General features: G+C 37.0%; 1 protein-coding gene across 4 annotated transcripts in view; it reads left to right on the forward strand.

Annotated features, from left to right (window-relative positions):
- Pum (pumilio) overlaps positions 1-22905 on the forward strand; it is an 85521-nt gene that overhangs the window by 18640 nt on the left and 43976 nt on the right. For all 4 annotated transcript variants that reach the window (XM_070295807.1, XM_070295808.1, XM_070295810.1 and 1 more), the window contains 4 exons: positions 2168-2279; positions 2698-2797; positions 2908-3038; positions 5146-5494. In XM_070295807.1, coding sequence (XP_070151908.1) covers positions 2168-2279; positions 2698-2797; positions 2908-3038; positions 5146-5494 — 692 coding nt within the window. The remainder of the gene's footprint in view (positions 1-2167; positions 2280-2697; positions 2798-2907; positions 3039-5145; positions 5495-22905) is intronic.

Genomic DNA, 22905 nt, shown 5'->3' on the forward strand with positions numbered 1-22905 from the left:
ATGTTACGCTTATTGATTGATACAGGACTAAAAGAACAGCATGTAGATACACATATACGTAGTTCGCTCGCCGCTGCCACCTTCTGCTGGTCCAGGGGGGCAGCGCCAAGCTTTTTCGCAGTATAAACGACCGATTGAATGGCAACATTGACTAATATTGTAAATATTGTATATATAATATTGAAAAAGAACTCCTTCAATGTTACTTTAACTCTGTCGAGGTAGGATTTATCTTGTCTTTTCGCGGCAAATTTTTCTTTAATTATTTTATATAATTTTATGAAACTTTAAAAAAACTTTACTATACGCATACAATTTAAAAGAGTAGAAAAATTCGGGGATAACTTATATATTTTATCTTGAAAATATATTTATATTTAGTTTGAATATTGGATGAGATTTTTTTTTTCTTTTACAAATTCTCAATAAATTTGAACATTTGTCACTTTAAAAGTGATAATCGTCTCTAATTATTTCTAATATTTGTTTCTAATATTTAATAATTTGATATTCACTAATTGAATTTTTCACATGATGTGATAATTGATTCATTTATTTGGCTGAGAAAGAACCAATAAATATTTAATTTTACATATTATTTTTGTTACTATTATTGTTTTGAAATTCTTCAGAACCCCATGAGAGATATAAAATATTAGTGATAGAGATTTATTGATATACTAATGAATTATTTAAGTTTTAAAGTAGCGGGATGTCGAGAGAACGATATATAAATATAAACGCGCGCTTTCGAAAAATGACCAGAAAACGACTTAGGGAATGTCAAGTCATTTTATGACGCGTAGCGTATATCAACCGTCACATAAATGCTTTAACACTTATTATTACATTCATAATTTATAAATACTTTCAGATCGGACATATTATGTTTAAATATTGTAAATATTTTTATTGGTTAATTTAATATAATACAATCTGTTATTTTTTAATCTTGCTTTTAACCGTATCAATTACAGATATCTGTTAGACGCAGTTCTGAATTGTGTAGTGAGTTTTGCTCCGATTAGAAAGGGCCTAATAAATGTGCATCTAATAAATGTTTGGATACATATAACGCTGGGTGTATATACAGGGTGTGCACGAAACACCTGATTTCTCGTAAGAAGTATGTGTACCAGCTTCGGCGGCGGCGGCGGCGACGGCGACGACGACGACGGCCGCCGTGTGTGCGTCATACCCACGATGGGTGCAACGCGGCTGTTGCCATGGCGACAGACGCCCGACATCAGCGACGGCGGTGGGGGCAACGTCCCAACGCCCAGGATCGTACCTACCGATCCACCCTGTTAGCGAGCACCCCGACCGACCAACCATCCCCTCGTCCACCTGGGCCGCGTTCTATTGGCGTCATATGGAGCTGCGTGAAAGGGCGGAAAAAACTTCTCTATCTATACGGGAGCCTAACGGAATCTCGTACGATAATGCTCGGCGCCGCAGCTGCCGTCCGATGGCAGCAAATTGCTATTCGGATAAATTTCATCTATCGTTTCTATTTCTTTCTGTCTCTTTCTGTATCGATAAAATCCTCTCGCATGGAGATCTATAATTAGATTCTAATGGATATCCATTAGTGCGAATCGATCAGATCGACGAATTTCAAGAAATAATTGAAGAGCTTATTTCTGAAGCATCTTAAAGCTTTTTCTCTCATTGCATATCGGAATTATAGTACAAGGAAAACAATCCGCATAATCTCTCACCTTTTTATGAATATATTAATGAGTATACAATAAATAAGTTACGTTAAAAAAGCAGAAATAAATATAGAACAAAAGTCCTGCGAAACCGCGTGTACAAATTATAGACTTTTAAGGATACTCTCTCCATAACACGAATTCCTTTAGCGAGAGGTGTTATATATATATATATATATATATTTGTGTCTATTGATTCTTCTTTGTATTGACTCGTAGCTGTCAAGAATCTCGGATCTCTATGTATAGAAAATACTATTTCTTACAATCATTTGTGTACGCAATTTTTTTATTTTAACTTGATCAATACATTTGATCAATCGAAAATATTTGCTACTGTCAACATTCGAATCTGAATTGTACAAGTCTGTACATTTTTCGGGAGTAAGATGGCTCTGATCGCACAAATAATCTTTGTAAACATTGATATGAATGTTGTTTGTCCTTTACAGATCATGCAGTGTCGCAGCCAATCTCAATGGGTACGGGTAGACGTGTGGGAGTTGGGACGGGATATCATCATCAAGCATCAGAAGTCGGAACAGTGCTCAGTCCCAGAAGCAGGTTAGCATGTTTTATATTATTTTGTTTTGTATCCACAATTTCTCAAATATTATGCATTTTTGCCTATCGAATCGAAATTCTAAAATAAAACAAGCAGCATTTATTCCAAATGAGATAAATAGATGAAAAAAAAATTTGATCAATTTTTTGTATCTTTTGATTTTGAGTTGGCTTTAATTATTGAAATGTAATTTTAATTAGTATATAATCAATGACCAAGATAACCAAGATATGAAAATTATGGAAATTTATTTAAAAAAGTGCTCGTAAAATTGATGTTAGAAAATAATTGATTACGAATTCGATAAAAAGAACTGGTGTTTGAAAGGAAAAATGCTTAAAGTAATTTCTATAATTTATTTTCGTTAAATACATATCAGAATTTTGTTCTAATAGCAATTAATTTTTTCTTTTGCAGTGAAACAGGTGGTTTGGGAGTTAAAATGGTTGAATATGTTCTTGGATCGAGTCCCACTACACCAAAAGATTTGGAACCTCGAATGGTTTCTCTGAGATTGGTAAGTATTGTACGCAATGCCGTATAGAAAACAATTATTAATTTATATATATACTTTAAATATATATACATATATCGCTTTATTATTTTATTTTTATTTCTTTATCACAGAATACCGATGCAGACAAGAAAGAAAAAGAGAAAGGTTCGGCAAGTCCCTTTGATAGTACAAAGGATGACACTGGCCCTCAGGGTAACGGATTAGTGTCACAAAATGGTCTGGATGAAGATAAAGGATTTAAGTAAGTTCCATAACTTATTTTACCGCTAAAACTATTTGATATTTTAAATGCGTTATATACAAAATATTTCAAGTATACTTTTCTCTTGAAATATAAATTGATATTTAATGTGAGCTTGATTATTTTTTAAGAGAATTTTTAATTAATTTGTTTTTTTACAATATATATATTTTAATATGTAAAATTAAAACTTTGAATTTATTGTACAACTATTTGTACAATTAATCTTGAAATTAATTTCGGGATGGAGTAAACTGAATGTTTATTTCTATTTTTCTTTTTCAAGGTTTTTTACAAAGTTCCTTTTATTAGGCCTAGCTTATAGCATATCGAGAGATATACGGGATCTCTTTTTCGCGTGTGCGATATATTTATTAAATATCAATATAATAAATATACTGAGTAAATACAAAATAAATATAATATTGTTAGAAATAATTACTTTAGAAATAATCTGTTCAAAAATAACTACTCTAGGTTGAATCTGTAATTAAAATACGCAACACTTATATAGCCAGCTGTATAATATAATCATTGAGTTATCGAATCTATATATAAGTATTGAAATTATTCAAGAAATTATAGCAGGAATCGTAGAAAGTTATAATAATACTAGGTATAAGCAATGTGTGTGCCGTCTATAAAAGAATGTAATTTCTTGCTTGTTTATTATATTCTATCTTAACATTTTATATGTCGCATGCATCGCGCAAGTAACAGGACGAAATAGCGTAATAACGATAACTGTCAAGGGCAGGTTCTACGCGCGGCCGATGACATCACATTCTCCACTATTTCCTTTCGCGATAACTCGTCGTCCGATTTCCAGCAATGTTGCGCCATCAGTAGCACTCAAGAGAAAGCACAATCCACAATGATATTACCGACATCACTTTAGGTTGCGTTTATGTTTTCTACTTGCTATTTTCATATTAAAATCTTTTTGGTTAAATTACTTTAATCAGTTTAAATCATATCAATTACGTTTCTGAAATGTTTTAAATTTTGAGTTTTAATTTTACTTGTGAAATTTTATTCGCAAATTATAATTAATAAAAAAGAAATTATGCGAGATATATCTGATAACATATATACACATAATGCCTTTCTTTTACAATAATTTTTATCTTAGATTAAAATTTATCGTTTTGTCATATTGTAGTTTTCATACCTTTTGCCCAATGTATTGATTGAAGATGGAAGTGGTGCAATCACAGGAATGCAGTGCTATTGCAGTTTTTTGCGTCATTATAATAATGACATTAGGTCACCGTTGATAGCCGTCATTGACGTGCATGAGCATTACATGCTTTCTTTTCTCACGAGATCAGTAACGCGGATTGTCTGACTTACGGATTGCGTCCTGTTATATGCGTTACTATTATGCAAAGTGCACCGTTACACGACATGCAGTCAATTGCGTAGATATATAGAATCTTGTGCGGTTTCTTTATGCGAAATTATTTATGAGATTGGCCACATCAAGATTTTCAACTTTTAACTCTTTCTTTAACTGCTTTTTGCCTATAATAAGAAAATAATGATTCTACTAACCAGAGAATCTTAATAGAATTAAATGTTGTTTGTAGCAAAATCAGGAGTTTATTAAATTTGTTTAAATAGAAAATTTTTGTGCTAAAGCAAAACTAGAGATGATACACAAGAGATATTTGTAATGATAATTTTAAAATATAAAAAGTATGTATATTATGTATAGAAAATGCTACTACAAATCGGAATTTTTTAACTTATATCTTATTCATTAAACATTCTGCACATGTTTCTTATTTACGATGAGGTTTTTAACATTTGTAGCCGCTTAGAAAAATTATATCAGTTTCTTTATATAGAAAATAAAATTACGATTTTTTCTTATGCTTTTGCACTTACGCATTAGCTTTTTTATTTTTATAACTACTTTTTATAACTATATCATTATAATTATTATATACTACTTTTAATAAAATCGATTATTAAAATCGATAAGAGAAAGAGTGGATAAGAACTTAATTATTTATTTATTAAACTATTTAATTTAACTTATAATTACCTACATATTGCATTTCTCATATTTAATCTAACTGATTTTTATACATCGTTATTGCAGTCGCACACCTGGAAGCCGTCAACCGTCACCGGGCGAAGAGGAATTTCAGAAGAACGCTGCCGCCACTCTGGCCGTAAGCGCCGGCGGTGGTGGCGTCGTGCTGCTGAAACCCGGGGTTGACGTTGTCGGCAGCGAAGAACATTTCATGGCAGCGTTTGCACCGCCGCATCATCTGCAGCATCACCAGGCCCCGCCAACTCATCATCTGCAACATCCACACTCGCACGCGGCAGCACAACTTTTTGGAGCGCAAGCTCCGCCACCGCAAGGTCCACCACCCTCGCAGCAACAGCAACAGCAGCAGGGGCCACCACAGCCGCAAGACACTACTACGCATTTCGACGTTCAGGTAAGTCACGTTTTGTTCTTCTTTCTTAGGCATTATTAAACAAAGAGAAGGCACTAAAATCTCTCTCTCTCTCTTTTTTTTAAGAAGAGATTGCGCCTTTAATTCAATATCGAAGAAAAATTCAGAATACAAGGGAGGGTAGGGTACTTTTCGCAATTATTATGAATATAAAAACCTAAATATGTATATAACATTAAGACTTTTCCCTAAACATAAATAATATATGCTTAAAAAAAAATTTGTTTATCTTAGACTTATAAAACAATTATAATGCCATGTTTCATTGTTGTAATGCAGTTATCGCAATGAGAATCTCGATTACGTAGTAAATGCTCATTCTTGAGAAGTGCATCCTCGGTTTGTATCGGCTAACTTTGTAGCCTCTTTCTCATACGGATTTTTTCCGAGAAAATTTTCTTAGTGCTCCACAATTCTCAGAAATTATCGGAAATGTTAGATATAATTATCTAGGTTACATTGCGAAATTTTCCATAAAAAGTAGCTTTTGCTTTTATTAACTCTTTTTATTTCTCGAAAAGAAAAGAGTAATTTGTACCTAAAAAAAATTAATCTTGCTACTAATAAAATTAATATTTTTTTATGTAGAAAAGAATTTTTTATTTGCAATGTTTGTATATTAATATTTATTATATTTAATATTTAACGTTTATATTTAATATTTGATATATATAATATATTTAATATTTAGTGTTTATATATATTTAATATTTTATTTGCAAATGTTTATATATTAATGAAAGTTTCCGAGTAAGCAAAAAAAAAAAAGAGAGAGAGAGAATCTTTATTATTTTTGTATATATAAAATCTTTTTATTAACAATTTTTTAAATATTACGCTACTCAAATCTCTCAAAATATTTGATCACTTTAGTTGTTTTATTGCTCTCAGCTAAAAAACTTGTTTATTCATTCTGATGATATCCATCTGTGTTCTTTCATGTAATATGATAAATGTCGATGAAGTGTTATTGTAAGTATTGTTTATGATGTAGCGCAAAATAGGATTCAATTTCCAAATCGTTTTCTAGCCTTTAGTCGTAGTCGCATGACATGTGATTAAAGCATTACTATTTTCGGAAATAGCCAAGTCGGAGAAAATAGCTATGTACACACACACACACGCACATATCGTTTTGCGTACGTGTGTCATATGACGCACTATCCGCTCGTTTTCGATGACAGGACCGATTTGTTTAACTTTGACACAACTATCGAGTACATTTACTATCTTGATTTTTTTTTTTTTTTTTGGGGGGGGGGCGGGCTATCTTTAAGTGTATTCTCTCATTAAATCGAGAAAACCTTTTCGCGTAAAAACTGTTTTTTGTAGATAAAATGCAAAACTATATACGCGCCAAAAAATGAGAGATGATAACAACTTGAACAACAGAAAAATTTATGCAACAAATTATATGAAAGAGGGAGATAATATAATTTTTTTTTCTTTTTTTACTTTGTCAAAAACGAATATTTTAAAATAAGAAAAAAATTATTTTATCTTCCTTTTTTTTTTTTTACATTTTGCAATGTATGTCCTTGTTTGTGTGTAGCCTAACGTGATGTGAAATAGATCGTGTATTACGATTTCTTTGTCTCTCTTTAATCGAAATATTCAAGTATTTAAATCAAATATATTTAATGTTAGATCTAATATGTCGTATTTGATTTAAATATTTCAATTAAAGAAATACAAAGAAATTAAGTTTTAGTCAAATTAACAATTTTTTTTTCTCAATGTCAAGATTTTATCTCAAGGGAGGTCTTTATCTCGCTTAAACGCTTCGTTTCTCGTCTTTTCGTCCAACGAATACAATGATACTAATCGCACGACCTTGATCGTATAATATTCTCGAGAGCATACTTTTTTCTATTCAACCTCATAAAAGCGACCCTCGTGTCGATAATAGCTGACGATTTGCACGGGTTTAAAAGAGGGAGACCGGCAGCGATGATCGTATAAATCATTGAGTGACAGCTTCTTGACGTGTCTGCTTTGAGGCGTGTATTCGGGAAATAGAACAGCGTTATATCGGTACCACTAAGCGTTCTTGCATCTCGTCAAAGTGTTTATATCAACATTAATACTTGAATCTTTGCAAACGTGGGAAAATTTTACACAATTTTATCAGCTTTTGATATTCGATATCTGAAACAAGATAGAAAATTCTTTCTCGGACATAAAGAGAAGTTGAATAGATCCGTCTTGATTGAGATTGATTAAGACAACTGCGAATAAAGAAAAAGAAGGGACAATCGTAACGCACTTTCTTGTCTACGGGAAATGATATCATCAGGGGTCATAATTTTCTATAAGTTTCCAATTTTTTCCATCAGATATCTTTGCAATTAAGCCTTAAATTAAAATACTCTCTCTCTCTCTCTATTAAAGTAAACTCTATCTGAAATTAACTAAAGAATGTAATTTTAACTCTTTATAAAGTTTAATTTGTAAAAAGCTTTTTTTTTATTTTTTTATTTTTTATTGCTTTCATCTTAAAATAATTTCGAATTTATCTTTAAGCGTTTTGACAGGACACCCTGTATAATAACAAATACACAATAGCGAATTATAAAAATTATATACAATGTGTATAGAGATTTCGGATATTAAATGAGAGATTAAATATAATACAATTATTGATTAATTAAAATTGCATTATATAAATATTATATTTCCAAGCAATTGAATATTTAATTTAATTATTAAAATTTCCATAACATACAATTTGCTCTTTTAATTATCGTAAATGATATTTAAATAAGCATTTTAAGATACCGACAGATGGTTGCTAACGCGATAACAGAGAATATCGTGGCCATCCAGTCTTCTCGTATTTTCTCGCTTCTCCCTTTACTCGAGGCGCGTCTCACGCCTCGATGAAAACGCAAAATGCTGCGCAAAGTCGTCAGCGACCGTGAACAAGACTAGATGTCTGGAAAGAGATAGACGCGACGTATTAATTTTACCTGACAAGCAGGTTCTACTTCCGCGAATATATGCAGTGTTTAGAGAGCGAGTATTTTTCTAGCTTCCACTTTTCAGTCGCTGACAAATATTATTTTAACGCGAAAGGGTAGATAAGATAGTTTTAATACGCGTGTTTTTATATAAAATTACGTAACACCTGTTAGATTAGAGATGAATAAATTATATACACAAACGTATTTTTTTTTTTTACACGTAAAAAATTGGAGAGAAAAAAAAAGTAACTTTAAAATAAATTTACATTCTTTTCTAAGTTTCTTTTTCGCAATTACATATTTTCAAAAGAATTACAACTCTATTACTATTCGACGAGATAATGAAATATGTCCACAGATTTAATTGTTAAACCGTGTATATCTACCTCTGTTACCTCGGGTTCACCTCACTCGGTGGAAAAAAAAAAAAAAAAAAAAGTCGACCTTCGAGTCTCTCCTCCCTTCACAGTCGCGTAAAGATTTTCGTAACGCTCGTCGGGCGCCCTGTGTGCGTCGTATATATAAAAATAGGACGCAGGTACGCGCTCATTCCGTACGGGCACATTATGAGCGCGTGCACGCGCGTTTTGACGAGGAGACTCGGCGCGCGCGCGCGCGCGCTTTCGCCGTGCTACCGCCGTATATCTCCCCCGCGGGGGGAGAGCACGCGTATCCGTGCACGAAAAAGTGCGTGCACGCGTGAGACGGTGCTCGCTCGCTCGCCTTCCGATCGTGTTATTACGCGAGCGGCTTGTGCCCCTCGATGCATGAAGCGATTCCCAGACCTCTCACCCTCTCTCCGACTCCCTTCTCTACCCTCATTCTGTTCTTTTCTTCTCCCTTTTCCGTCTCTTCGCTTTTCCCCTCTCGCGGGAGCGAGAGAGACAGAAAAGGAGACGGTAACGATGCGCGCGTGTGTCTCTGTGTGAACACGTATCCTGACAGATAACGCGCGCACGCGCGCGCGAGAGAGAGAGAGAGAGAACGGGTTGTTGACTCGCTGCCCATTCAGCATAAAGTGCAATGACTCTACATCCCGATGAAAATCTGTATCATCGCCCGAAGGTTTACAATCTTCGGAGTATCAAAATCCGTTTTCCATTTGCGCGCATTTTGCGCCTGGGAATTCGATGATTCTATCTCGAATATATCCCCCGTTCACGCGATCTTAGATTTTCCGCGTGACCTGTTTCTTATCGTTGTCGGTTGGATACCAGCTGATTTTTATTCATCGCTTCAGATTGAAGGCTACCTTGCCTCTTCTCATTTGACATTTAAACGAAAATTATGCAAAACCAAGTGTCTCGAATTCGTATTAATACATCGCCGAAGGAATCGATAAATTTACTACTCGCAATTCCTACAAAAATAAATAATCAATAATCTTATAAAATAAATTGGACAAAATTTTATTAAAAAAAAATTTTTTTTTTTTTTTTGTTTCTGACAATTACATTTTTCTAGATATACAATACATTTTAAATTTATGAAAAAAAGATTATGTTTTTTATTCAGTTGACGTGTTGATCTATTTTGAAAGATCATCCGTGATAAGTGTGTACATATTGTGAAAAATATGATTAGATTTGTAATAGAATTAGAAACTTTTGAATATATATACCATATATATGTATATATAATTACAAAAAACGAAAAATATCGTTGTCATGTTCGTTCTACATATCTTAGTTTCTCGAAAATCAAATCTGCATCTGTCGACTTGTGAGAATTCCTCGCCAGTGAAAAGAAGCAAGAAATCGATTTTCAACTTCTTTTCCTGAGATTTATATCTTAAATCGATCGACTGCGATTGACAGTTGAAATATAAAGCTCCTCTGTACTCGATTTAATTTAATTTCAGAAAATTAAGATATATCTCATCTGATGCGAATAAGGAGATAAAATGATTCAGATCATATATCGTTCAAATAATTTTGAGATGGGGGAATTTTATCTTCAATTTGCTTTCAATTTTAAGCTCAAGTGAAAATACACAATGTTTAATGACGTTTCACGACATTTTTATTGCAAAAAGAAATCCTTTTCAATATGGCTGAAAAAGTGACAAATAACATATTTGGCTAGACAGCGGGGGGAAGGGGGAGGGGAGGGGGAGACTCCACTACCTTAGCGAATAATCGTTTCGTTTGCCTCGAATTGTCTAACAACGAATATGGCCGAATATGCCAAGTGCCTGTCACTCATTCGACGATATTTTTGGCATTCTTACATAACGTTAACCGGCCGCGTACCTCGGCTACGGTAAAGCTCGCCTGGCTCCTTTTCCATCGCATCTTCGTTTCGCCGTTCCCCCGCCGTCATTTTTCACGCTGAATGATTCACTCTGACGTAGATGTGCCAGGAGGAGCCATTGAGGGATGCCAATCCCGTTCCCTCGCGCCATTCCCGATTTATCAGCGACTCGGGTATATAGTTCTCTCTCTCTCTCTCTCTCTCTCTCTCTCTTTTTTTTTTTTTTTTTTTTTTTTTTTTTTTTTTTTTTCCTTTGAAATACCATTGTAATCTGTACCCCATCGCGATTATAATCAGATTCTTGAAACGCGTTTATTTTTCGTCCACAGAACTTCTTCTTCTTCTTCTTCTTCTTCTTCTTCTTCTTCTTCTTCTTCTTCTTCTTCTTCTTCTTTTTCTTCTTCTTTTTTTTTTCTCCAAATTAATCAATGACAGCATCATACGTGTAATAGGTTTGTATTAATGTTACTAGTTTTTTTTATATAAATTTAAGTTAAAATTTTCCAATGTCGCAAGTGCCAAATCTTATCGTTGTCCTTCTAAGCATTTCTATTATAAACTAACATCGTTTACCTTTTGTAGTCCCGCCTCTCTCCCCTCCCCTTCCTTTACGCATTCGAGGATCGTCGATGAATTGCATTACCGCGGGTTGCACGCGGTAATTCTTGCCGAGTCAGACAAGTTATTGTGACCCTTTTCATTTTTCCGACACCTGTCTCGATGCGCTCGTCGTCGTCGTCGTCGTCGTCGTCGTCTTGAAAATTTCGTGCGCGTTTCGCACGTCAAGCTCGTCGACGTGAAAGCCGAGAACAATGGTGCGGGGGGGGGGGGAGTAGGGGGTCGAAGAGTCTCTACTGCCGAGACGCCGGGTGTCCTCGGAAGGGATGATACTGTAATCGCGATGATGAAATACAAAAAAAAAAAAAACTTTTCATATCTATATCTTTGTTATTGTACGAGAAAGAGTAAAGAGAGCAACGGTATACGGAAAGTCCCTTCCGCCCCCCCCCCCCCCCCCCCCGCTCCTCGTAAACTGTTTTCTATAAATAATCGAGTGAGAGTAGCAGAACCGTAGTAAAGCCTCATTACGGACAGTCTTTTTGTTGACTATATTGAGCCGCTACTGCGCTTCGTACATGGATTGTGGAAACCACAAGCCCTGGGATGTTCTTGACATTATGCTATTTTAGCTGCGCGTACACACGCGTACACGTGCGCTAGTCTTAACCTCATTATCTTTCACTCTTACGAAGGTGGAAAACCCGGTGGCCGGTGCTCGTTTCAAAGAGATATTAATTCCCTTCGTTTCGTGCAATGTTAACGATGATACATATTAAATTGTCGTAATAATTAGCGATTGTATATATGGAGATCTCATTGAGGTTTCGTCTCGAAATATTTAAATAATCTTATTTTAGACTGTTAAAGGATATTCTATCATTTAACTTAAGCATTTCTTTTCGGGGAAGAAAGAAAGAAAAAAAATTAAATCGCATTATTACGTAAGAAGCGATTTTTGTTCCCGTTACATTATTACAAGAAGAAAGACTCGGCTCGTACGCGTATTGTTTGCATTTCAACGTCAGATGATTCTAGCTGGAATCGCGTAACTTCTTCGCCAGCATCCCCCGTGTCGTCGCGATGACAGACGGGAACGAATGAAGGAGGGTCAAGGTTGAAGCTTATTGAAACTTATCACCGCGTTGCGGCGCCTTTCACGTGCGATAAATCGACCGATGACTCATCGAGTCAAATAGCCGTGCAAATTTAAAAGTAGGTAGGGCCGAATCGTACATATTCTCGATATAAATATATATGTATTAGAATCGTGATTACAGCTAAGTTTAGCTGTAGCTTCTCAGCTCTCGTATCCTCCCGCGTTATCCGGATTTTTATTCAACAGTTCTCTCGCATTGAAAATAATCGACAACGAATTCAAATATTATGTGAAATTTTTAAGAGGCACGATTGTAGGGAAAAGAAAAAATTTACCGGTATCGATGAGGAAAAAGAGAGATATTAATTTTAATCGAAATAAATAATTGATGTACCATTTATAAATATTGTTGATCTCTTGAAAAGTTTGTAATTTTATGATTTTTTTTTTTTTTTGGCTTGTCATTTTTATTTGATTTTGTACATATGTACAGGAGAGATTATGTAACTCGATATTTTTCATAAAAATCCCCGTAAACGTGATATAAAAATTTTTCAGTCCGAATAAAATGTCATTTATTATTAATGATAATTTAATTGCCGCCTCCCGTGTTCGAGACGGATTTCGCTCGTCGGCAAAAGCCCGGTTAATAAAATGTCCGGCGGATCGATAACACGACTGCGTTTACCGTCACATAACACGTTACAGGAATCCGTACAGGAATCCACATCGTGCGCCAAGTTATAATCGGAAAAAAAAAATTTCGAATCAACCGCGGAGAGTCGCAGGCAGCCTCTTTACTGTCACTTCAACCGTCCCCTTCTTCGGTCGCAACCCCTTTTCTCGCGTGTCCTCGTCTGCCTCTCCTTCGGTGGCAAAGAATCTGAGAGTTGAAACTTGTCAAATCTAGGAAGGCAGATTTCCTTTCAGACATTCAGGCTAGCTAAAACGAAAAGAATTACAACACGATGACTTAACGAACTGCCCTTTCTTATATCAAAAAAAATTTTCATTTCGCATAAATTTCTTCTTTTTTATTTTTTTTTTTCTCCTTTCGCGGGATATATCTTTCTTGTCGTAATCTTAAACGTTTCGTCGCTAATCGAGAATGAAAGATTATAAGAATCGATTAGAGAGGAGACGAGAAGCTCTTTTAATAATTAAATCGCAAATATGTGTTACATTTAACATCTTTCAAATTTTCAATCGAGCGATATTTTTCCAAATTTTATATACATATAAAATTCTTTATAGAAGATAATTATGTTGGTTAAAATTTATTTCTCACTCTATGGGGGGAGGGGAGGGGGGAGGGGGGAAACTGCTCGCATATAATATAAATTTTCATTGCGCATAAATATATAAATAATTTGGCTGATATTAGGCTATTTGAAAGAAAGAAAAAAAAATTCTTTAATAAACTCGTTCCCTCGTTAAATACGATGAACTTTGTGCACGCTTAACGTTAATAACGTCATCGGCGAACGAGAAATGGTGGTGGAAAGCACCGACGGGGGACGAATATCGGTCGGCCGTTTTATGTCTCGATCCCTTTCTCTGAGCGCGATTAAAACCCCCTGCTGTGTTTTCCAGCCCTAGGACGTTTATTACGCCAACACCACAGGTGCATGTGCACAGGTAGCTAGATAGGTAGAGATGCGGTCGGGCACTCTCTTCAAGTTGAACGCGGTCGCCGAGTATATTTATATACGCAAGCGTCTCTCGCGCTCACGTGGAAATTTTTTATTATAATAAGAGAGACTCTCCAGAGAGAGAGAGAGAGAGAGAGAGGGGGGGGGATGGCGGCGGCTCACGTGAGGGTTGAAAGCTTGTATAGTCGAGAGAAGGATGCGTGACGGGGAGAGGTCGACTGAGAAAGAGAGAGAGAGAGAGGGGGGGGGAAGGGGAGAAACAAAGAGCTCTCGGTATATAACACGCGAACTAGCGTGTGTTCCATCCATCCCTTGGAATGGCGACGGTTCTCAACTTTCGGCAACTTTCACGATCGAGAGATCGTTGATAGTTATATCGATAGAGAGGAAACGACATATTTTAATTGCGTCGCTGTTTAATCTAAAAGTGACAATAATCGCGGACTCCTCCTCTCCGTATCATCGAGAATCTTTATGACAATTTTGTGAAACGCTGGACAAAAATATACGATATAATTTCGTACTAATATTAAACTTATTTAATCCCAATTGATCTTAATCAATCCTAATCTTAATTATTTTACGAGGCTCGAATCAGATAAAAATATACGATAAAATTTCGTAGAATTTTATCTTTTCTTCTCTCTGACAAACGTCAAATGTATTGTCCATTCGAATATATATTGCCAAATATATGTATACATACCATATATTCTCTCTCTCTCTCTCCCTCTCTCCCTCTTCATTATGTTTCGTCTTGTCTCATCTCATCCCCCCCCTTTTTTTTTCCTTTTCGCCGGCATTGCAACTCTATGCACGCCAACTGTCGTCGATACCCCGAAGTTTTTTTTTTTTTTTTTTTTTACCGGGGTCGCTACAAGTCCCGGGAAAAGGGGGTAAGGGAAATTGAAAACAGTCGGAGTAACACACCGGGGGAAAGGAGTGCCGGGAAATTGCGAGAAACTTGCGGATTTTCTCGCTGCGCGTCGATATTATTCGCCGTATTAAGAACTACGTTTAGAAAGAAAGGAAAAAAAAAAAATCAGACTGAAGAGAAGAGAAACGCGCAAAGTTATCCTCCTCTTTTTCTGTACACAAGTATTTTTCCTTGGGTACGTGCGCGCGTAAGAGCTTTCCGTACTCCTCTTTCAGACACCTTAATTTGTAATAGTCAAGATTTTATTTCGCTATACAAGAAAGAAAGTTTATTAACGGAAAAAAATAGAGAAAACTCGAGCAACTCTTTTTAATTTTATACGTTATATTATTTGCTCTCTCTCTCTCTCTCTCTCTCTCTCTCTCTCTCTCTCTCTCTCTCTCTCTTTTTCCTTTTTTTAATATTTGTGTAATTTTTTTCGAGTGAAAAGGTTATATATTGAAACTATAATACTTCTCTTTCGCTCCGTTATTTATGTATTCTTGCATCTATTCTCATACATCGTTTTCCCTTCTCTCTTTTCATCCGTCATTCATTTTTGTTCTCTTTTCTAATTTTTACACTCGCCGTCATCGTTCATAACGTCATCGCTCTCGCTCACATGTGGCGGGCTGCATCTCTGTCCACCATCCCCCCGTGTTGCTTGTCATATCGGTGTATATGAGGCCACGCGTATGAGGGAAAGGGGAAGACTCCTCGAGAGACAATAGACCGTTGGATATGGCCGACAACGAGAGAGAGAGAGAGAGAGAACCAGAGCGATGCTATTCGCGTTTCACTTCCTCCTGTGCCCTACTGTCATTTTGCATCTCTCTGTCCTTGACGAGGCAAGTGTTACGATCGATACGTCGCATTATTGAAATTATGACACGAGCAATTGAAAGAATTATGTATAATCGTCGGCGCAAATTTTATAAAATTGATCTCGTATATAATATAGATATACAATATCGCTCATTTATTCGAGCTTTCTTATTATTGGCGCTGAGAGACAGGAATCTAATTCTTCGCGTGTCGAATAATTTTTCCATCGAGTACGAATAAATATCTGTATATCGGGGAAAGATCATTCATCAATCTCTGTTTAACGCGCATTTCTCGCGCTACTCTCGTAAAGCGATAATTATCGTAATTAAAAAAAAAAAAAAAAAATCGGAAAAAAAACTTGGCTGGTGAGACGGTGAAAGACGCGAGGCGGGACCGCGATCGATGATGGTCGTTAATATTTTCACCTGCCGAACGAATTACCGATCTTTGGCGTATGAAACCCACTCGACGATACCGCCGTCACCCCTTCCAGCGATATAGACAGGTAAGTGGGGTGGGGGGGAGGAAGAGAGGAGCGCGAGAAAAGGGGGTTAGTCGTCTTCTTTTGAATCTCTCGTGAAGCTCTCGTGGACGGTCGCTCCTTTGTCTCACCCTCGTTGCAAGTACCGGGACGACGTTGTCCCCCTCCCTTACGCGCGCGCTCCTCAATGGCACTTGGGGCGGAACGAGAGTAGCGGGAGAAAACGAGAGCGCGTCTCGACGAAGGGTGAAAAAAAAAAAGAGTCCTGGCATAAGTGCGCGTCTCGAGGCACGTCTGTCAATATTGAAAATCTCGTCGGGATACGCGAAACTATTTTAGTACCCGAAACTGAATCATTGCAATCATCCTTTTTTTTCCTTTTTTTTTTAACTCTCTCTCTCACACGCTATTCCACTGAAGAATAGAATGACTGTGATTGATCATTTTTAGAATTATGGATATTATTAAATTCCATGATATATAAACGTAGCCATCATTGGGTTATGTACTTTTTTTTTTTTTTTAAATAAATAAATATATATATCTTGCTTTATTATTGTAATCTTCAGCTGTTATTGCGTTAAACATTTAATAGTATTTTTTGAAAAAATGTATCTTATTCTAAAATATATTTTCAACAATTTAATAAATTTAATAAATTTAATAAAATTAAATTTATAAATTAATTTGATAAATTTAATAAATATCTTTCTTGCGACAAAGTCGGAGCTTTATAATTTTTGATTTAATAATAATATAACGATGATAAAATATATATAATTTTATATTGATTGTATTAAATAAGCACATTCTTTAATATCTTATTTCGTCCTTTTTCATTTTGTAATGAAATTAAATTTATTAATCAAAGTATGCTGTTTAAAATATGAACTTTATCCAGTTTCATCAGATGCAAGATTCAGCATCAATTATTTGAATATGTATGGTATATGCGATGAAAAATCGGGGAAATAGAAACAGAATGCTAAAGATAGAAGATGAAAAGGTTTTTTAATGAAAGACAAGTATTTAAAAAATCATGAAAAATCGAGTATTTTTCTCTGTTTTCTCGAAAAGTTTTAAATGGCATATTGCTGAAACGTTAACTCGATGCAATTGCAAACGTAAATAATATCTAGGGATATTTTATCAAATGTTGTGAATGTTGCGGAAATATTGTCCTCGCGATTAAAGTGATATGAAAATGACACATATAAATTATAATGATTTCGCACGATTCATTGAAAACTTTGCAAAAAATTTTACGGCTAAGGGAAAAGGGAAGAAGCTCTCCTTCATTCGCCATCATTAGGAACCTTGAGACGCATCCTGAGCGACTACGTGCGAGAAAAAGAGGAGGAAGTCGGTGAAACGGACATTGTCGAAGCTCTAGGCTTTGTCGTCGCTCCTCGGTAAAGAGTATAGCTCGACAAGAGTGCGGGGTAGGTGCCGCGAGGGTGAAGAAGCTGAGGGCGACAGGTCCGTATTCTCGGCGGATCCTGCGAACGAATAGAGCTTTTACGTTACTCTGTGCGCATACACCGTGTGCAGTATACCATACATACACACGTATATACGACAGGGGAAGCGCGGAGAACGTCGAGAGATAGACATAGACTGCGGAACGTGAGAGAGAGAGAGGGAGGGAGAGGGACCAGATGACGGTCAAAGAGTGCGTATGATGGAGAAGGAGGGAGAAAAGGAGAGCAGTGAACTGTGAGAAAGAGAGAGAAGGACGGAGGGGGCAGGGAGAGCAGAAAAGAAGCGAAGAGAGCGAGCGAAAGAGAGAGAGAGAGAGCGAGAGAGGGATGTACGCGTCACACCGACCGCGCGGCGCGTCGCGTCGCCTCGCCTCGTTCCGCCTCGCGTCGCCTCGCGTCGCCTCGCGTCACTCAAAGCTCGGGCCATGGGAGCCGCGAGGAGGCTCGTCGAGAGAGGAGGCAGCAGTCAGTTCTCAACTGCCTTTCTACGCGGCAGCCGTTGGTCGGAGCGCGCGCGGTTTACCGTATTACGCCGGGTTTCGTTCGCGTTCCTCTATCCCCGGCTGTTACGTTATTCGCTTGTTTTCTCCTTCAGTTCTCCCTCTCCTCGGTTTCTTCGCATTTCTCTCTCTCTCTCTCTCTCTCTCTCTCTCTCTCTCTCTCTATCTCTTTCTTTCTCTCCCCGATCGAACAGCTGAGCTCCCGTATCGTCAAACGAACGCCAGTGATTCGCGCGACGGGATAAGAGAGATCGTTTCCGCAACCGAGATCGCTCGACGAGAATTACGTCGGTTATTCTGTCGGACCTTTTTACACACAAGTACCGAGAAAAAGTTTCGGAGGAATTTTTGAAAGCGTACCCCTCCCCACCTCTCCCCCTAGTGTATATCTCGGGGGCAACGACACGTCGCGTCGCGTTTGTCGCGCGTGGTCCAGGAAATCATCGTCGCCGGTGAGTTCGCGAGAACACGTGGCGCATCACCGATATCTCTGGTGAGGATGTGATATTTTCATTTTCAAATTTTTTTTTTTTTTTTTTTTTTTTCTTTCCCCCAAACGTTAATCTGGTGGATCGGAAGGGGAGGGATACACGATGGTGGTGGGGGTTTCTGGAAGGAAGACGATGCCGTTGGACGTTTGACAGTCGAATTCTCTTAATCGCGGGCGAGTGATGCGCTTCCACGTGCGATAAGTAACGACTGTGCCGCATGTGCACGAGAATACGAAGGGAGATTTGTGCCGAGTGCGTGATAAATGTCAGTGCGTTGCGGTTCGGCCACCGCTAACCGGCTAATAATCTCCGGGAGATAGAGGTGGGAAAGGCGTGGAGGGGAGAGGCTTTTTAGGGGTGCTAAGATATGGTGGTGCTCGAGCTGGAGGCGGTCTATGCCCAGGCAGCCCCGCACACGAAACTGCTCAACAAGCGTTTCGTCGGGGCCCACCATTGGCTGGGACCGCTCAAGGAGGCTCTCGTCGCGCGACTCGCGGCTGACAAGGTACGGACCCGATTCACTTGCGACTTTTTGCATAAGATATGCGATCGTTTTTATATAGCATATTATGTCAGAATCTGTGTAGATATATTTTTATAATACACATACACGTACGGGGTGGCCCCGAACGTTCCAGCCAGACTCTGAGATCTTATAGGAAATTTAATTCTCGACAAAAAATCTCCTATAAACATGGGTCGAAAAATACTTCCTTAAGAAATTATCGCTCAAAAATCTTGGATGCCAAGGAAGAGCGAAAGGTGAAAAGAAAATGAAATTTAATAAATTTCTTGAAAAAACGATAAAAATAAAAATCTTTCTTTTATGAAAATAAAATAAATTTTTTTAAACCAAAATAGCACGTAATAGTAGAAAATGAATAAGACGTGAAAAAACTAACTGTTCTCAAAATGTGTCCCCCCCCCCTTGCTCCAATACACTTTCGGCATCGAGTAATGACCGATCTAATCGCTTTACGGAAAGTAAAGCACTTTTTGTACGTTTGAAACTGGTTATATGAAAATCTATGGAACGTACAACAATTATTTTGATCTCATTTGAAAGACAATTTAATTTTCTACCACTTCTGTTGGTAGAAATGTAGGTTGTTTTGACTAATACATTTATCCCCATACAATACATTTTTATTAATTTAAATTTACTTAAGAAAAGGCATTAAAATTGTCAGACTTTAATTTCTTATATCTCCTAAACTAATGATTTTTGCGGGGGACTACTCAGAACAATCTCTTCTACAACATACCTGATTAATCTTTTATGCATTTTTACCAATTTTATTTACTCAAAAGAAAGAGAGAGAGAGAGATAATTATTTATTAACAAAAAAACTATTAGCATTCACACACACACGTGTTAAGTCTTAATTAAAAAAAGAAGCTTAAGAATACGTATAATTAATAAAATGTTAATAATTAAATATTTTATTGTTCAAATCATATATTCAAAATTGAAGGTGAGAGATATATAAATCGCGAATACAACGCGTGCGCGTGGAAAAAAGATTACGCAATTAATTTATATCTTGTGAAATTTTTTCGAAACAGTTTGCGAACATCTCTTCGCGCGTTCAGAACTTTAAAAGCGATATATTTTCAATGAGTATAGATTGGGGACAAGTATAATAATTCCTATGTTTTGTTTGCGATATTAAAAGCGCGACAATATATCGATAAGTTTTTCCATATCTGTAAAAGAAAATGAAGGAAAGAAAGAAAAAAAAAAAACCACGTCGATTTCAATTCCATTGAGACTCTCACAATTTTTGCGCGATATATCCGTCATAATATTTACCCGTTGAAAACGAAATAAATATTTTTCACATCGTTACCCAACATCGCGACGAGCCCCCCGCCCCCCCCCCCCCCCCTCTCCCCGAGTTGTTTTACGATTCCGTAAATCGACGTGTACGAATTGACATTACTCGAATGTCGCGCGCGCGCGCGCGCGCGCGCTGCAAAATTTTGTACAGATTTTCGATTCGCTTACGGAAAAAGAAGAATCGGATGAAAATATACATTTGTTATTTTTTGACAGCGTGATTTTTCTCGAAGCGGATCCCGTTATTAATTGAGCTCGATGGATGATTCGACAGAGAGGTTGGATAGACTCGCGAGAATCTGTGCCGGGCGAGAAGGGGCTGGGGGGGGGGGGAAGGGGGCGACGATCGATTTCCCATTAAACCGTTTTAGTCGGACGCGCAATAAAAACTTTCCGCATTTTAAATATTTAACTTTTGTTGATGCGTTGTTCAACTTCTCTCTCTCTCTCTCTCTCTCCCTCTCTCTCTCTCTCTTTTTTCTCCACACATTCCTGCATGCATTACTCGCATTAGGTTGGAAATATCGCGCACGTGCTCTTCCCCTCTTTATGTCATGCCGGCCCCTTCGATGTATAGGCTGTTTTTTTTTTTTTTTTTTTAAATTCCCGAATAATTCGTGCCCTGATTGTGATAACGGAACACGCAGCTCGATAATCTGCGAGTCCTAATCCTAAGGATCGCTCCAACGAGTCTTTATCTAAAATTTATGATTTTTTCCTTTCCCTCTCTAGTCTCGCTCTTTTATGAAAATTTTGTGAATTAATTTCTTGTTACGTATTCATGCGCCATAATTTAATTCGCGTATCTTATGGATCGAATGGTCATTTAATATAGTTTTGTAGATTTAAAGTTTCTTTCTTCAATCGTCCTTAACTCGTTTCCGAAAGCGTCTTGAAACAAGTCTTCAATATACGCGAATCAACGTATTATATTTGTATAGTCGGGGAAACATTCTGTAAAACCAGGTAGCGTTGAAATTCCCTCATAATCGCGGTTCGACGATAAAAACGTTAGTCGGGAATAAGTATCTCGGTAAGATTGTGAACGATGGAGATTGAAAAGCTACACGAGGTAGATATTCACGAGTACGAATACAAGAGTATTGGGCGCAAGAGCGGTGCCCGATTTGGAGAAAATCGGTATCCCAAATGGAATTTTTCACTATCTCCTTTCAAATTCAAATTTAATATTTATTATATAAGAAATTTAATTTAAAAATTATATACTATTTAACATTAATTTTTTAAGGTCCGCTGCGGTTTACAAGCTGATATCCAGTTTTTTTTTTCTTTTTATATTACACATATCTGCTTGTTACCCAATATAAAAGTCACTTCTGTATTGTGTAGAGTACGGTATTTTTTAATTTATTTATTTTTAATTATACTTATATTTATATTTATTTTTAATTATATTTTAATTAATTAATTAATTTATTAAATATAATTTATTTAATAAATAATTTATTTAATAATTTATTTAATAAATAAATTATTTATTTATTAAATAATTATTTATAATATAATTTATTTATTAAATAGAATCTTTTTTATTATAATTATTATTTGCATTTCGAGAATGTTTAGAGAAATTATACTGCAGTTCGTCCTAAAATACATTATACATATATATTCAAAGTTTACAAAAGAATCTCTGTAGACGGTTAAATTAGTATAAGCGGCATTTCGCGCCCCTTAATTTTTCGCGCTCCTTCATCCCCTCGTTTCGATCGCCTTTAAAGCCGGTGCTGATTCAACGAAGCCAAGCAATCTTCGCTCCATCGAAGAAAAAAAGAAAGAGAGAGAGAGAGAGAGAGTGCGCTGTTCGTATTTACCCTTAAAGAAAATTGGCTCTCGGACGTTCGCGGTTCTCAGCCCTTCTCTCCCTTCTTCGCCCCCGTGAGAAAGATAGAAAGAGGGGGTGAGAATGCAGTCGGAGACGGAGGGGAGAAACCGTGAGATCCTCGATAATTAAGCGAGAAAATGAGTACGGGAACGGGCGGCGCGGCGCGTTGCGTTGCGTTGCGTTGCGTTGCGTTCTAATATTTATGCGAACGCGATGCATTGTACGTACTACAGCAATGGCAGCAGTACAAGTACGTGTTTAACGCGCGGGGCTCGTTTTCGTTTTGCTGACTCGAACGACTCTGCGAGAGAGCGCGGGCACTCTCCCCCTTAATCCTCCTGTTACCAAGTGGCCTCCACTCAGTGTCCTCCAGAACTTTTTGCCGATAACAGCGCGCAACTCGATCCTCTCTCTCTCTCTCTCTCTCCAATCTGGCATATTAATCGCGTAAGGAACCTCCTTCTTTCCGCGTTTGCGTTCCAGAC

Source organism: Polyergus mexicanus, unplaced genomic scaffold (assembly GCF_030449975.1).
Source record: "Polyergus mexicanus isolate NDT 795.1 unplaced genomic scaffold, iyPolMexi1.0 SCAF_5, whole genome shotgun sequence".
In the NCBI taxonomy this organism is placed as follows: Eukaryota; Metazoa; Arthropoda; class Insecta; order Hymenoptera; family Formicidae; genus Polyergus; species Polyergus mexicanus.